This window comes from Heterodontus francisci, chromosome 30 (genome assembly GCF_036365525.1).
Source record: "Heterodontus francisci isolate sHetFra1 chromosome 30, sHetFra1.hap1, whole genome shotgun sequence".
Classification (NCBI taxonomy): Eukaryota; Metazoa; Chordata; class Chondrichthyes; order Heterodontiformes; family Heterodontidae; genus Heterodontus; species Heterodontus francisci.
In genome coordinates this window covers 52495663-52511515 of record NC_090400.1, presented here as the reverse complement: position 1 = coordinate 52511515, position 15853 = coordinate 52495663, and the positions used below count along the sequence as shown (strand labels likewise).

The following is a 15853-nucleotide window of genomic DNA, read 5'->3' as shown; positions in this document are numbered from 1 at the left end:
AGGAGGAGGTGGGCGACCGTCTCTTCCCCACCACAGCCAACGCGGGGGCACTGTGCGGAGGGGGCGAGACTTCGGGCGTGCATGAAGGATCTGACGGGGAGGGCCCTTCTCACCACCAGTCAAGCTAAATCTTGGTGCTTGTTTGAAAGTTCTGGTGATGAGGCATTCCGCCAAATGACTTTGACGGTCTGCTCGGGGAACCTTCTGACAGGATCCACCGTCTCCTTTTCCCGTAGGGCCTTGAGGACATTCCGTGCAGACCACTGCCTGATGGATCGGTGGTCAAAGGTGTTTTCCTGCAGAAACTGCTGCACGAAGGATAGGTGGCACTTCACGGTCCAACTGCATGGAGCGTTCCGCGGCAATGTGACCAGGCCCATCCTTCGCAACACCGGGGACAGATAGAACCTTAGCACGTAGTGACACTTGGAGTTTGCGTACTGGAGGTCTACACACAGCTTGATGCAGCCGCACACGAAGGTGGTCATCAGGACGAGGGCCACGTTGGGTACATTTTTCCCGCCCTTATCCAGAGATTTGAACATCGTGTCCCTCCGGACCCGGTCCATTTTAGATCCCCAGATGAAGCAGAAAATGGCTCTGGTGACTGCCACAGTGCAGGAGTGGTGTATGGGCCAGACCTGCGCCACGTACAGCAACAACGTGAGCGCCTCGCACCTGATGACCAGTTTCTTACCCACAATGGAGAGAGATCGCTGCCCCCACATGCTCAACTTTTGTCGTACCTTGGCTACTCGCTCCTCCCATGTTTTGGTGCACGCCCCGGCCCTTCCGAACCATATCCCCAGCACCTTCAGGTAGTCTGACCTGACGATGAAGGGGACAAAGGATCGGTCAGCCCAGTTCCCAAAGAACATGGCCTCGCTCTTGCCGTGGTTAACTTTGGCTCCCGAGGCCAGTTCGAACCGGTCGCAGATGCTCATCAGTCTGCGCACAGACAGCGGATCCAAACAGAAGATGGCGACGTCATCCATGTACAGGGAGGTTTTAACCTGAGTGCCTCCGCTGCCTGGGATTGTCACCCCTCTTATGCTCGCATCCTTCCTAATAGACTCAGCAAAGGGTTCAATACAGCAAACAAACAAGACCGGGGACAGAGGACAGCCCTGTCTGACTCCAGATTGGATCGGGAAACTTTCCGATTTCCACCCGTTGATTGAGACTGTTTGTGTAGAGCAGTTTGATCCAATTGCAGATTCCCTCCCCAAACCCCATTTTGGAAAGCACGTCCATCATGTAGGTGTGCGATATCCTGTCAAAATCCTTCTCCTGGTCCAGGCTGATGGGGCAGGTGTCCACCCTCCTGTCCCGTACGTAGGCGATCGTATCCCTGAGTAGCGCGAGACTATCAGAGATCTTCCTGCCGGGTACAGTACAGGTCTGATCAAGGTGGATCACCAACTCCAGAGCAGACTTGACTCGACTGGCTATGACTTTGGACAGAATCTTGTCGTCAACCTTAAGCAGTGAGATGGGCCGCCAATTTCTGATTTCTTTTTTTTTATTTTCCAAAATATACTTTATTCATAAAAATCTGTAAAAATTACATTGCCAAACAGTTTCGAAACAGCACCAAAAAATACAAACATTGCAAGGTAGATCAGTTTCCTTCAATACTGTCATGAGTTTCTTCCGAACCCTTCCGTTTCACAATTGTCATGTCAATTACAGTTTTACATTTACAGCAATTGAGAATATTAACGATACAGTTCGAGGGGTTTCCCATGGATCCAGCCCCTCAGTCCAGCTTGGTGGGGGAACCTTACACTGTGGTCTTTCCCCATTGAGCCTTTGCTGCGGCTGCCCCAAGCTTTAGTGCGTCCCTCAGCACGTAGTCCTGGACCTTGGAATGTGCCAGTCTGCAACATTCGGTGGTGGACAACTCTTTGCGCTGGAAGACCAGCAAGTTTCGGACAGACCAAAGGGCGTCTTTCACCGAATTGATAGTCCTCCAGCAGCAGTTGATGTTTGTCTCGGTGTGCGTCCCTGGGAACAGCCCGTAGAGCACAGACTCCTGTGTTACAGAGCTGCTTGGGATGAACCTTGACAAAAACCACTGCATCTCTTTCCACACCTGCTTTGCAAAGGCACATTCCAGGAGGAGGTGGGCGACCGTCTCTTCCCCACCACAGCCAACGCGGGGGCACTGTGCGGAGGGGGCGAGACTTCGGGTGTGCATGAAGGATCTGACGGGGAGGGCCCTTCTCACCACCAGCCAAGCTACGTCTTGGTGCTTGTTTGAAAGTTCTGGTGATGAGGCATTCCGCCAAATGACTTTGACGGTCTGCTCGGGGAACCATCCGACAGGATCCACCGTTTCCTTTTCCCGTAGGGCCTTGAGGACATTCCGTGCAGACCACTGCCTGATGGACCGGTGGTCAAAGGTGTTTTTCCGCAGAAACTGCTCCACGAAGGATAGGTGGTACGGCGCCGCCCAACTGCATGGTGCGTTCCGCGGCAATGTGACCAGGCCCATCCTTCGCAACACCGGGGACAGATAGAACCTCAGCACGTAGTGACACTTGGAGTTTGCGTACTGGGGATCTACACATAGCTTGATGCAGCCGCACACGAAGGTGGTCATCAGGATGAGGGCCACGTTGGGTACATTTTTCCCGCCCATGTCCAGAGGTTTGAACATCGTGTCCCTCCGGACCCGGTCCATTTTAGATCCCCAGACGAAGCGGAAAATGGCTCGGGTGACTGCCACGGCGCAGGAGTGGGGTATGGGCCAGACCTGCGCCACGTAGAGCAACAACGTGAGCGCCTCGCACCTGATGACCAGGTTCTTACCCACAATGGAGAGAGATCGCTGCCCCCACATGCCCAACTTTTGTCGTACCTTGGCTACTCGCTCCTCCCATGTTTTGGTGCACGCCCCGGCCCTTCCGAACCATATCCCCAGCACCTTCAGGTAATCTGACCTGACGGTGAAGGGGACAAAGGATCGGTCAGCCCAGTTCCCAAAGAACATGGCCTCGCTCTTGCCGTGGTTAACTTTGGCTCCCGAGGCCAGTTCGAACCGGTCGCAGATGCTCATCAGTCTGCGCACAGACAGCGGATCCAAACAGAAGATGGCGACGTCATCCATGTACAGGGAGGTTTTAACCTGAGTGCCTCCGCTGCCTGGGATTGTCACCCCTCTTATGCTCGCATCCTTCCTAATAGACTCAGCAAAGGGTTCAATACAGCAAACAAACAAGACCGGGGACAGAGGACAGCCCTGTCTGACTCCAGATTGGATCGGGAAACTTTCCGATTTCCACCCGTTGATTGAGACTGTTTGTGTAGAGCAGTTTGATCCAATTGCAGATTCCCTCCCCAAACCCCATTTTGGAAAGCACGTCCATCATGTAGGTGTGCGATATCCTGTCAAAATCCTTCTCCTGGTCCAGGCTGATGGGGCAGGTGTCCACCCTCCTGTCCCGTACGTAGGCGATCGTATCCCTGAGTAGCGCGAGACTATCAGAGATCTTCCTGCCGGGTACAGTACAGGTCTGATCAAGGTGGATCACCAACTCCAGAGCAGACTTGACTCGACTGGCTATGACTTTGGACAGAATCTTGTCGTCAACCTTAAGCAGTGAGATGGGCCGCCAATTTCTGATTTCTTTTTTTTTATTTTCCAAAATATACTTTATTCATAAAAATCTGTAAAAATTACATTGCCAAACAGTTTCGAAACAGCACCAAAAAATACAAACATTGCAAGGTAGATCAGTTTCCTTCAATACTGTCATGAGTTTCTTCCGAACCCTTCCATTTCACAATTGTCATGTCAATTACAGTTTTACATTTACAGCAATTGAGAATATTAACGATACAGTTCGAGGGGTTTCCCATGGATCCAGCCCCTCAGTCCAGCTTGGTGGGGGAACCTTACGCTGTGGTCTTTCCCCATTGAGCCTTTGCTGCGGCTGCCCCAAGCTTTAGTGCGTCCCTCAGCACGTAGTCCTGGACCTTGGAATGTGCCAGTCTGCAACATTCGGTGGTGGACAACTCTTTGCGCTGGAAGACCAGCAAGTTTCGGACAGACCAAAGGGCGTCTTTCACCGAATTGATAGTCCTCCAGCAGCAGTTGATGTTTGTCTCGGTGTGCGTCCCTGGGAACAGCCCGTAGAGCACAGACTCCTGTGTTACAGAGCTGCTTGGGATGAACCTTGACAAAAACCACTGCATCTCTTTCCACACCTGCTTTGCAAAGGCACATTCCAGGAGGAGGTGGGCGACCGTCTCTTCCCCACCACAGCCAACGCGGGGGCACTGTGCGGAGGGGGCGAGACTTCGGGTGTGCATGAAGGATCTGACGGGGAGGGCCCTTCTCACCACCAGCCAAGCTACGTCTTGGTGCTTGTTTGAAAGTTCTGGTGATGAGGCATTCCGCCAAATGACTTTGACGGTCTGCTCGGGGAACCATCCGACAGGATCCACCGTTTCCTTTTCCCGTAGGGCCTTGAGGACATTCCGTGCAGACCACTGCCTGATGGACCGGTGGTCAAAGGTGTTTTTCCGCAGAAACTGCTCCACGAAGGATAGGTGGTACGGCGCCGCCCAACTGCATGGTGCGTTCCGCGGCAATGTGACCAGGCCCATCCTTCGCAACACCGGGGACAGATAGAACCTCAGCACGTAGTGACACTTGGAGTTTGCGTACTGGGGATCTACACATAGCTTGATGCAGCCGCACACGAAGGTGGTCATCAGGATGAGGGCCACGTTGGGTACATTTTTCCCGCCCATGTCCAGAGGTTTGAACATCGTGTCCCTCCGGACCCGGTCCATTTTAGATCCCCAGACGAAGCGGAAAATGGCTCGGGTGACTGCCACGGCGCAGGAGTGGGGTATGGGCCAGACCTGCGCCACGTAGAGCAACAACGTGAGCGCCTCGCACCTGATGACCAGGTTCTTACCCACAATGGAGAGAGATCGCTGCCCCCACATGCCCAACTTTTGTCGTACCTTGGCTACTCGCTCCTCCCATGTTTTGGTGCACGCCCCGGCCCTTCCGAACCATATCCCCAGCACCTTCAGGTAATCTGACCTGACGGTGAAGGGGACAAAGGATCGGTCAGCCCAGTTCCCAAAGAACATGGCCTCGCTCTTGCCGTGGTTAACTTTGGCTCCCGAGGCCAGTTCGAACCGGTCGCAGATGCTCATCAGTCTGCGCACAGACAGCGGATCCAAACAGAAGATGGCGACGTCATCCATGTACAGGGAGGTTTTAACCTGAGTGCCTCCGCTGCCTGGGATTGTCACCCCTCTTATGCTCGCATCCTTCCTAATAGACTCAGCAAAGGGTTCAATACAGCAAACAAACAAGACCGGGGACAGAGGACAGCCCTGTCTGACTCCAGATTGGATCGGGAAACTTTCCGATTTCCACCCGTTGATTGAGACTGTTTGTGTAGAGCAGTTTGATCCAATTGCAGATTCCCTCCCCAAACCCCATTTTGGAAAGCACGTCCATCATGTAGGTGTGCGATATCCTGTCAAAATCCTTCTCCTGGTCCAGGCTGATGGGGCAGGTGTCCACCCTCCTGTCCCGTACGTAGGCGATCGTATCCCTGAGTAGCGCGAGACTATCAGAGATCTTCCTGCCGGGTACAGTACAGGTCTGATCAAGGTGGATCACCAACTCCAGAGCAGACTTGACTCGACTGGCTATGACTTTGGACAGAATCTTGTCGTCAACCTTAAGCAGTGAGATGGGCCGCCAATTTCTGATTTCTTTTTTTTTATTTTCCAAAATATACTTTATTCATAAAAATCTGTAAAAATTACATTGCCAAACAGTTTCGAAACAGCACCAAAAAATACAAACATTGCAAGGTAGATCAGTTTCCTTCAATACTGTCATGAGTTTCTTCCGAACCCTTCCATTTCACAATTGTCATGTCAATTACAGTTTTACATTTACAGCAATTGAGAATATTAACGATACAGTTCGAGGGGTTTCCCATGGATCCAGCCCCTCAGTCCAGCTTGGTGGGGGAACCTTACGCTGTGGTCTTTCCCCATTGAGCCTTTGCTGCGGCTGCCCCAAGCTTTAGTGCGTCCCTCAGCACGTAGTCCTGGACCTTGGAATGTGCCAGTCTGCAACATTCGGTGGTGGACAACTCTTTGCGCTGGAAGACCAGCAAGTTTCGGACAGACCAAAGGGCGTCTTTCACCGAATTGATAGTCCTCCAGCAGCAGTTGATGTTTGTCTCGGTGTGCGTCCCTGGGAACAGCCCGTAGAGCACAGACTCCTGTGTTACAGAGCTGCTTGGGATGAACCTTGACAAAAACCACTGCATCTCTTTCCACACCTGCTTTGCAAAGGCACATTCCAGGAGGAGGTGGGCGACCGTCTCTTCCCCACCACAGCCAACGCGGGGGCACTGTGCGGAGGGGGCGAGACTTCGGGTGTGCATGAAGGATCTGACGGGGAGGGCCCTTCTCACCACCAGCCAAGCTACGTCTTGGTGCTTGTTTGAAAGTTCTGGTGATGAGGCATTCCGCCAAATGACTTTGACGGTCTGCTCGGGGAACCATCCGACAGGATCCACCGTTTCCTTTTCCCGTAGGGCCTTGAGGACATTCCGTGCAGACCACTGCCTGATGGACCGGTGGTCAAAGGTGTTTTTCCGCAGAAACTGCTCCACGAAGGATAGGTGGTACGGCGCCGCCCAACTGCATGGTGCGTTCCGCGGCAATGTGACCAGGCCCATCCTTCGCAACACCGGGGACAGATAGAACCTCAGCACGTAGTGACACTTGGAGTTTGCGTACTGGGGATCTACACATAGCTTGATGCAGCCGCACACGAAGGTGGTCATCAGGATGAGGGCCACGTTGGGTACATTTTTCCCGCCCATGTCCAGAGGTTTGAACATCGTGTCCCTCCGGACCCGGTCCATTTTAGATCCCCAGACGAAGCGGAAAATGGCTCGGGTGACTGCCACGGCGCAGGAGTGGGGTATGGGCCAGACCTGCGCCACGTAGAGCAACAACGTGAGCGCCTCGCACCTGATGACCAGGTTCTTACCCACAATGGAGAGAGATCGCTGCCCCCACATGCCCAACTTTTGTCGTACCTTGGCTACTCGCTCCTCCCATGTTTTGGTGCACGCCCCGGCCCTTCCGAACCATATCCCCAGCACCTTCAGGTAATCTGACCTGACGGTGAAGGGGACAAAGGATCGGTCAGCCCAGTTCCCAAAGAACATGGCCTCGCTCTTGCCGTGGTTAACTTTGGCTCCCGAGGCCAGTTCGAACTGGTCGCAGATGCTCATCAGTCTGCGCACGGACAGCGGATCCGAGCAGAAGACGGCGACGTCATCCATGTACAGGGAGGTTTTGACCTGAGTGCCTCCGCTGCCTGGGATTGTCACCCCTCTTATGCTCGCATCCTTCCTAATAGACTCAGCAAAGGGTTCAATACAGCAAACAAACAAGACCGGGGACAGAGGACAGCCCTGTCTGACTCCAGATTTGATCGGGAAACTTTCAGATTCCCACCCGTTGATTGACACTGCGCTACTGATGTTTGTGTAGAGCAGTTGGATCCAATTGCAGATTCCCTCCCCAAACCCCATTTTGGAAAGCACGTCCATCATGTAGGTGTGCGATATCCTGTCAAAAGCCTTCTCCTGGTCCAGGCTGATGAGGCAGGTGTCCACCCTCCTGTCCCGTACGTAGGCGATCGTATCCCTGAGTAGCACGAGACTATCAGAGATCTTCCTGCCGGGTACAGTACAGGTCTGATCGGGGTGAATCACCAACTCCAGAGCAGACTTGACTCGACTGGCTATGACTTTGGATAGAATCTTGTAATCAACATTAAGCAGTGAGATGGGCCGCCAATTTCTGATTTCTGCCCTCTCCCCCTTCTGCTTGTAAATGAGGGTGATGATGCCTTCCCTCATGGTCTCTGACATGCTGCCGGCCAGGAGCATACTCTCGTATACTTCCAGCAGGTCCGGGCCGACCCAGTCCCACAGGGCCGAGTACAACTCGACCGGTAAGCCATCGCTCCCGGGGGGTTTTACTCGTTTCGAAAGACTCGATTTCTGTCCTGCCAAAAACACAGTGACCAATTTAAGTTCCTGGACACATAGTTTTGGATTACTTCAATACAGAGTTTCTCCACTCACTTTCTGCTGAGGGTTGCCTTTGCAGCCCTCCCAACAACACAACATTTAACAGTAGACTAACCTGTACACATGTATACATTGCCCTTTTTTGTCCTCTTGCATTTCTACTTACAGTGATAGAACTTAAATGAACTAAATTTTAACTTTGAATAATTTAATGAAAATATACCAAAAATGTTTCTTTCTCTTCCCTAATTTGTTAGCTGGAAAGTGATTTAAAGTCAGCACAACATTCTTTTTTACCTGTTGACTTATACTGGGTTTGACCACCAGAGGTGCTGTTTAAGGTGTCCGCATCTTTCATCACACCTGCATTTATGAGAGCCTTGAAACAAAACACAAAAACCATCATTAAAACTAAAGAAAAGCACAACAGAGGTAGCATTTTCTGTACAAAAAAACTCTTCAATCTGTATTTTAATGCCTCTTTTAAAGGGGGAACTTGTGAACTGTTAAAGTTGGTGACAACAGTCATCCAAATTGGAGCTTCACATCAAAAAAATGTTCCTATTGAGTGGCAAAGTAATCAAGAGACTCTCTTAGCTACCCCCTGGTGGCCAAATGAAGAATGACATTGGTAGATGTGCAGGGACGCACTGACTGTTCATTCTGCCAGTTGGGTACAGTGCATGGTACAAGGATACAGGAGGATGGGAGAAAAGCAAAACTTAACAAAGAAAAACTGGCGTAATAAATAATCTCTATTATCTGCTCTTACCTGATCGGATGCTTCATTCCAGTTGATTCTGCAAATCATAATCAGAAAGAAAACTAATTGTGCAAAAACGCAAATGAGAATTCCAACCCAGAGACCTGCAAAATAATAATGGTGCAGTGAGTATGGAGGCAATGTTGTTCAGTTTTCATTCCACTTCTGTTCCTTTATGAGACCCTTTCACTTTTATCAGATGGCTGGTGTCAGTCTGTGCGGCGCTACTTGCCCACATTTGGCTTCAGTGCCTCTGGATTCAAGATGTGAAGAATTGAGCCAGGGATCCCACCCCTGATTAATATCTAATGATCCGTGCTGGAAATGTGCATGGGTGTGAAGTTGGGCGAGGCTCGTGACGTGACACAGCTTTGATGCTCACCTCCTGCCAATATTCCAGTGTCTATGGTTACACATGGAAAATGGCCATGGGAGCAAGATGTGTAGTGTGAGAATTGATAGAGATTGACACCAAAATTTCGCAGGACTGGTTACATTCATGTTCCACCAGAGGCGGAACAACCACCCAACTACACTCTCCAGCACTGACCTCGAGATGGAAGGGTATCCTCAGTACTTTAAAGAGAGAAGATGGAGTTTTTTTTATTATTATTTCATGGGATGTGGGTATCACAGGCAAGGCCAGTATTTGTTGCCATCCCTAATTGCCCTTGACAACTGAGTGGCTTGCTAGACTATTTCAGAGGGACTTAAGAGTCAACCACATTGCTGTGGGTCTGGTAGGCCAGACCAGGCAAGGATGGCAGATTTCCTTCCCTAAACAACGTTAGTAAATGAAATGGATTTTTGCAACAATCAGTGATAATTTCATGGCATCATTGCAGAGACTAGCTTTCAATTCTAGAGTTTCTTTTATTAATTAATTGAATTTGAATTCCACCAGTTGCTGTGGTGGGATTTGAACCCATATCCCCAAGGCCTCTGGATTACTAGTCCAGTGACATTGCCACTAAGTGATAATATGGTGCCAATTGTGATAATTGCTGGAAAAGAACAAAAGGGAAAAATGTAAATTCCTACCAAATGCACCAAGTTTTGCAGCAAACATCAATGTGATTCCAATGGGAAACCCAATTAGGTAGTACCCAACTAGGTTACCAATAGCTCCTAGTTTTTGCTTCCCAACTCCTCTTATCACTCCACTACATACACCCTGTAGAATAGACAAACAGAATATATTACAGTGATTACACAACCTGGTGTGGTTTCTACAGAAACGAAACAAAATTGAGTGGTTTAACATGTCCTCAAATATTTCATAACCAATGGATTAGCTATTAAATACAATCACTGATGTTATGTAGGGAATAACTCATGTGGTCAACTCGCTTTCTTGTATTGTTGACATTAAAGGTAACAAATAGAAACTCTTGTCTGAATTTAAAATCAAAATGCACACATTGATTAGATCTCCCCAAAAAGGCTGTGGATGCTGCGGGACAATTGGAGCTTTCAATACTGAGATCGATAGATTTTTGTTGTGTAACAGTATCAAGGGTTATGGATCTAAGTCTGGAAAACGGAGTTCAGGTAGAGATCAGCCATGATCTAATTGAATGGCAGAGCAGGCTTGAGGGCTGAAAAAAATTAATAAAATAATTAATGTAATATTTAATTAAAATGCATTGAGCAAGTGATGTGTTGCAGCTGCAGTATGTGGGAGCTGGTGGACACCAGTGTGATCCATGGCAAACACGTCTGCAGTAATGTCTGCGGTTCAAGGAGCTTCAGCTCAGAGTCAGTGAACTGGAGGCCGAGCTACAGACACAGTGATGCATCAGGGAGGGGGAAAGTTACCTGGACACTTTGTTCCAGAAGGCAGTCACACCCCTTAGGATAGGGCCATCTGATTTGGTCCGTGGTCAGGGACTGGAGAGTGTGACTGCGAGTGAGGCAAGTAAGGGCATCAAGAAGGCAGAAGTGGAGGAGCCACAGCCCTTGCAATTGTCCAACAGGTTTGAGGGCCTGTCATCTCTGGATTATTATCTAAGCCACAAGCAAATTGGTGTAGGGTAAGTAAGATTAGAGAGCTAAATTCGTGGCTTGAAGATTGGTGTGGAAGAAATGGGTTTCGATTCATGGGGCATTGGCACCAGCACTGGGAAAAGTGGGAGCTGTACCCATTGGGACAGTCGTCACCTGAACCGTGCTGGAACCAGTGTTCTGGCGAGTCGTATTAAAGGCCTGCTCAGGTCTGCAAATGAAGCCTGGCCCGAGTTCTTTTATTTTTTCCCGCGCCCGACCCGACCCGACCCGACCCAACCATGGAATGTTCAGTAAACCTAGCTTCCGTTTTTCACTTTTTAAGCTTGTGTACATAAGCAGCAGAAACTATAACTGGACTTGAAAGGTTGTTTAAAAAGTACATTAAGATTGGAGCCAAGTACCGGAGGTGGTGATAGAGTATGTCCGATCCGGCCCGACCCAACCCAAGCCCGAATGCCGGACCCGGAAGAGCGACCCGACCCAACCCGAACCCAACACATGTCGTCAGGTCCCATCGGGTTCGGGTCGGGTAGCCATGCTCTAAGTCTTATAACTAGGGTGGTAGAGAGGACTTTAAACTATATAATGGGGGGTGAGGGATCAAGTGAGAAAAAATATGATAAATTAAAGAGAGAGGACAAGGCAAGAGAGCAGGGGTAGCAATAAAGGAAATAATGATCAGAGCATGGCGGGAAGGGACAGAATATATAAAACTAAGAGTGTGCAAGCAGCTAAGGCTAGAGGTTGCGTAAATAGTAAAAAGACAAAACTAAAGGCTCTGTATTTGAATGCGTGTAGCATTCATAAAAAAACAAATGAATTGATAGCTCAAATAGAAATAAATATGTATGATCTGATAGCCATTCCAGAGACACGGCTGCAAGATGACAAAGGCTGGGACCTGAATATTCAAGGGTACATGATATTTCGGAAGGACAGGAAACTAGGAAAAGTTGGAGGGGTAGCTCTGTTAATTAAGGATGACATTAGTACAATAGAGAGAGGTGACCTTAGTTCTAAAAATCAAGATGTAGTATCAGTTTGGGTAGAGATAAGAAATAGTAAAGGTAGGAAATCACTTGTGGGAGTAGTTTATAGGCCCCCTAACAGTAACCACACTGAAGGAAGAAATACTGGGGGCTTGTGATAAAGGTACGGTGATTTTAATCTACAGATAGATTGGAAGAATCAGATTGGCAAAGGTAGCCTGGAAGATGAGTTCATGGAGTGTTTTCAGGACAATTTCTTAGAGCAGCAGGTTCTAGAGCCAAGCAGAGAGCAGTCTACTCTAGATGTGGTAACATGTAACAAGACAGGATTAACTAATGACTTCATAGTAAAGGCACCCCTAGGTAGCAGTGATCACAACATGATTGAATTTTGCATTCAGTTTGAGGTGGGAAGAGTGGATCTAAGACTAGTGTTTTAAACTTAAATAAGGATAATTATGAGGGTTTGAAGACAGAGTTGGCTAAAGTAAACTGGGAAATCAGGATAAGGGATAGGTCAGTAGAGATGCAGTGGCAGATATTTAAGGAGCTATTTCATTACAATTAACAAAGATACATTCCAATGAGAAAGAAAGACCCTAGGGGAAGGATGTACCATCCGTGGCTAACTAAGGAAGTTGAAGATAGTATCATGTTGAAAGAAAAAGTGTACAATTCAGCAACGAGTAGTGGCAGGTCAGAAGATTGGACAGAATGTAAAAAAAAAAGCAAAGAATGAGAGAGAAATTAGAGTACAAGAGAAAGCTAGCTCGAAATATAAAAATGGATAGTAAGAGTTTCTACAGGTATTTAGAAAGGAAACAAGTAAGTAAAGTGAGTGTTGGTCCTCTAGAGTGTGAGTCTGGGGAGTTAATAATGGAAAATAAGGAAATAGTGGAGGATTTGAACAGATTTTTTGCACCTGTCTTCACTGTAGAGGATACAAATAACATCCCAGAAATAATTGTGAATCAAGAGTTGAAAGCGAGGGAGGAACTTTAATCAATTACCATCACCAGGGCAAGGGTACTAAGAAAGTTATTAGAACTAAAAGCCGACAAGTCCCCAGGTTCTGATGAACTTCATCCTCGGGTCTTAAAAGAAGTGGCTGCTGCGATAGTGGATGTACTGACTTTAATTTTTCAAAATTCGCTAGATTCTGGAAAGGTCCCATCAGATTGGAAAATAGCAAATGTAACTCCACTATTCAAGAAAGGAGGAAGAGAGAAAGCAGGAAACTACAGGCCAGTTAGCTTAACATCTGTTGTGGGAAAATGCTCAAATCTATTATTAAAGGAGCTGAAAGCAGGTCATTACAAAATCTCAATACAACCAGGCAGAGTCAACATGGTTTTGTGAAGGGGGAATTGTGTCTGACTAATTTATCAGAGTTCTTTGAAGAAGTAACAAGCAATTGGATAAAGGGGAACCTGTGGATGTGGTGTACTTGGATTTCCAGAAGGCATTTGACAAGGTGTCACTTCAAAGGTTACTAAACAAAATAAGAGCCCACGGTATCGGGGTAACTAATTGGTTGGCGAACAGAAAACAGAGAGTAGGCATAAATGGGTCATTTTCAGTTTGGCAAGCTGCAACTAGTGGAGTGCCACAGGGATCAGTGCTGGGCCCTCAACTATTTACAATCTATATCAATGACTTAGATGAAGGGACAGAATGTATGGTTGCTAAATTTGTTGGTGACACAAAGATGGGTAGGAGAGTAAGTTGTGAAGAGGACATAAGGAGTCTGCAAAGGGATATAGATAGGTTAAGTGAGGGGGCAAAGATTTGGCAGATGGAGTATAATGTGTGAACTTGTCCACTTTGGCCAGAAGAATAGAAAATCAACATATTATTTAAATGGAAAGAGATTGCAGAAAACTGAGATGCAGAGGAATCTGGGTGTTCTAGTACATGAAACAGAAAATGTTAATATGCAGGTACAGCAAGTGATTAAGAAGGCAAATGCAATATTGTCCTTTATTGCAATGGGAATGGAATATAAAAGTAGAGATGTTTTGCTACAGTTGTACAGGGCATTGGTGAGACCACATCTAGAGTATTGTGTACAGATTTGCTCTCCTTACTTAAGAAAAGATATAATTGCATTGGAAGCAGTTCAGAGAAGGTTTATTCGGCTGATTCCTGGGATGAGAGGGTTATCTTATGAGGAAAGGTTGAACATTCATGTATTCATTGGGGTTTAGAAGGATGAGAGGTGATCTTAATGAAATATATAAGATCCTGAAGGGACTTGACAGGATGGATGTTGAAAAGAGGTGTCCTCTTGTGGGAGAGACTAACACTGGGGGGGCACAGTTTAAAAATAAGGGGTCTCCCATTTAAGAGAGAGATGAGGAGAATTTTTTTCTCTCAGAGGGTCATGAATCTGTGGAACTCCCTTCCCTGGAGACTGGTGGAGGCAGGGTCATTGAATGTTTTTAAGGCAGAGGTAGACAGATTCTTGAAAAACAAGGGAGTCAAAGGGTATAGGGAGTAGGCAGGAAAGTGGAGTTGAGTCCACAAACAGATCAGCCATCTTATTGCATGGCAGAGCAAGCTTGAGGGGCCGAATAGCCTACTCCTGCTCCTAGTTTGTATGTTCGTATGTTAATATGTATGAATGGCCTCCTCCTGTTCCTTTGTTCCAACCTCTTTGGCTATTGACTCTGTGGCTGCTGGTATGGCCACGTGGGGAGGGGTGTGGGTGGTCCCCACTGTTCAACGCCCACCTGACCGCAGCACGTTTTTGCGATTGGAGTTTTAACCCCTTTGTGTTTTATTTGTCAAATAAACAGACAGCGACAGGTTTTCTTGTAGGTTAAAAACAGAAGATTAATTATTTATTGAGCAATATGCCTTATCCCAAAATTGTCACAACAGCACCCACTCACGCATTCATTTTCTCACACACACACACACATACACGAGAATAGATGGATAGAGAGGAAAAGGAGTAAGTGGTTTGAAGTGAAGAAAGGTTTGCAGGTTTACGGTAAACCTGTTGAAGTTTCTTGGAGGTCAATTTCTCTTTAAAGTTGTAGGCTTGGGTTGTTTGTAGATTTCTCTGTTGGTTGAAATTTCAGTCTGAAGACAAGGAACCACTTCCAGTTCTCTGCTGCAGAAGTTGAAATGTAGAATTCACAGCAGGGTGCCTTCCTTTTGTCTTGCTGGATTTTTTCCCAGCTCTTGGCTGGACAAGCTTTAGTGATGTTTTGTCCTAGGTCTCTCGCTTGCGCTCTCTCTCTCTCTCTCTCTCTCTCTCTCTCTCCGGAGGGCTACCTTTTAAGCTAAAAGTCTCTCACATCTTTCTTCTGTTGGGAGACACAGATCTTCCTCCCTGTAGGGACCGACAATGGCCCAGAATGTGGCTGCTTCACACCTTCTTTGTTTCAGGAGAACCCACTGAATTCAAAAATGTCTCTTGAAGGGTTCAGGATGGGTATAATTGACACCTCTTAGCTTTGAGATGTATTCTTCCATCCTTGTCAGACAGTAGACAGTTTGAATATATAAAGCCAGGTCTTTTGACATTCAGTAACCATTTTGAAGCACATTGTCCACTTTTTAAAAAGAAAAGTCAATTTTTATAACTCTTCAGTTTGTGTTCTTATATTTTCAATTGCTGCACTTTACGGGAGCATAATGCAAGGCACAGTGTAGCTTTCGAGCAGAGAGATCCACCATTGACATGCTGTTCTCCTTTCGCCAGCTACAGGCGAAATGCCATGAACAACAGATGCCCCTCTACATTGCTTTCATAGATCTCACCAAAGCCTTTGACCTCATCAGCAGACGTGGTCTCTTCAGACTACTAGCAAAGATGAGATGTCCACCAAAGCTACTAAGTATCATTACCTCATTCCATGTCAATATGAAAGGCACAATTCAGCATAGCGGTGCCTCATCAGACTCCTTTCCTATCCTGAGTGTCGTTAAACAGGGCTGTGTTTTCGCACCTATACCTTTTGGGATCTTCTTCTCCCTGCTGC

At 47.6% G+C, this 15853-nt stretch overlaps 2 protein-coding genes across 2 annotated transcripts in view; one reads left to right on the top strand and one right to left on the bottom strand.

Annotated features, from left to right (window-relative positions):
- nxn (nucleoredoxin) overlaps positions 1 to 15853 on the top strand; it is a 312185-nt gene that overhangs the window by 16266 nt on the left and 280066 nt on the right. The gene's annotated exons all lie outside the window — the stretch shown is intronic.
- Positions 1 to 15853, bottom strand: part of LOC137346784 (multidrug and toxin extrusion protein 1-like) — a 59400-nt gene that overhangs the window by 1098 nt on the left and 42449 nt on the right. Inside the window, exons 14-16 of the mRNA XM_068010627.1 lie at positions 9907 to 10039; positions 8875 to 8969; positions 8400 to 8481 (exon numbers count right to left, since the gene is read on the bottom strand). Coding sequence (XP_067866728.1) covers positions 8400 to 8481; positions 8875 to 8969; positions 9907 to 10039 — 310 coding nt within the window. The remainder of the gene's footprint in view (positions 1 to 8399; positions 8482 to 8874; positions 8970 to 9906; positions 10040 to 15853) is intronic.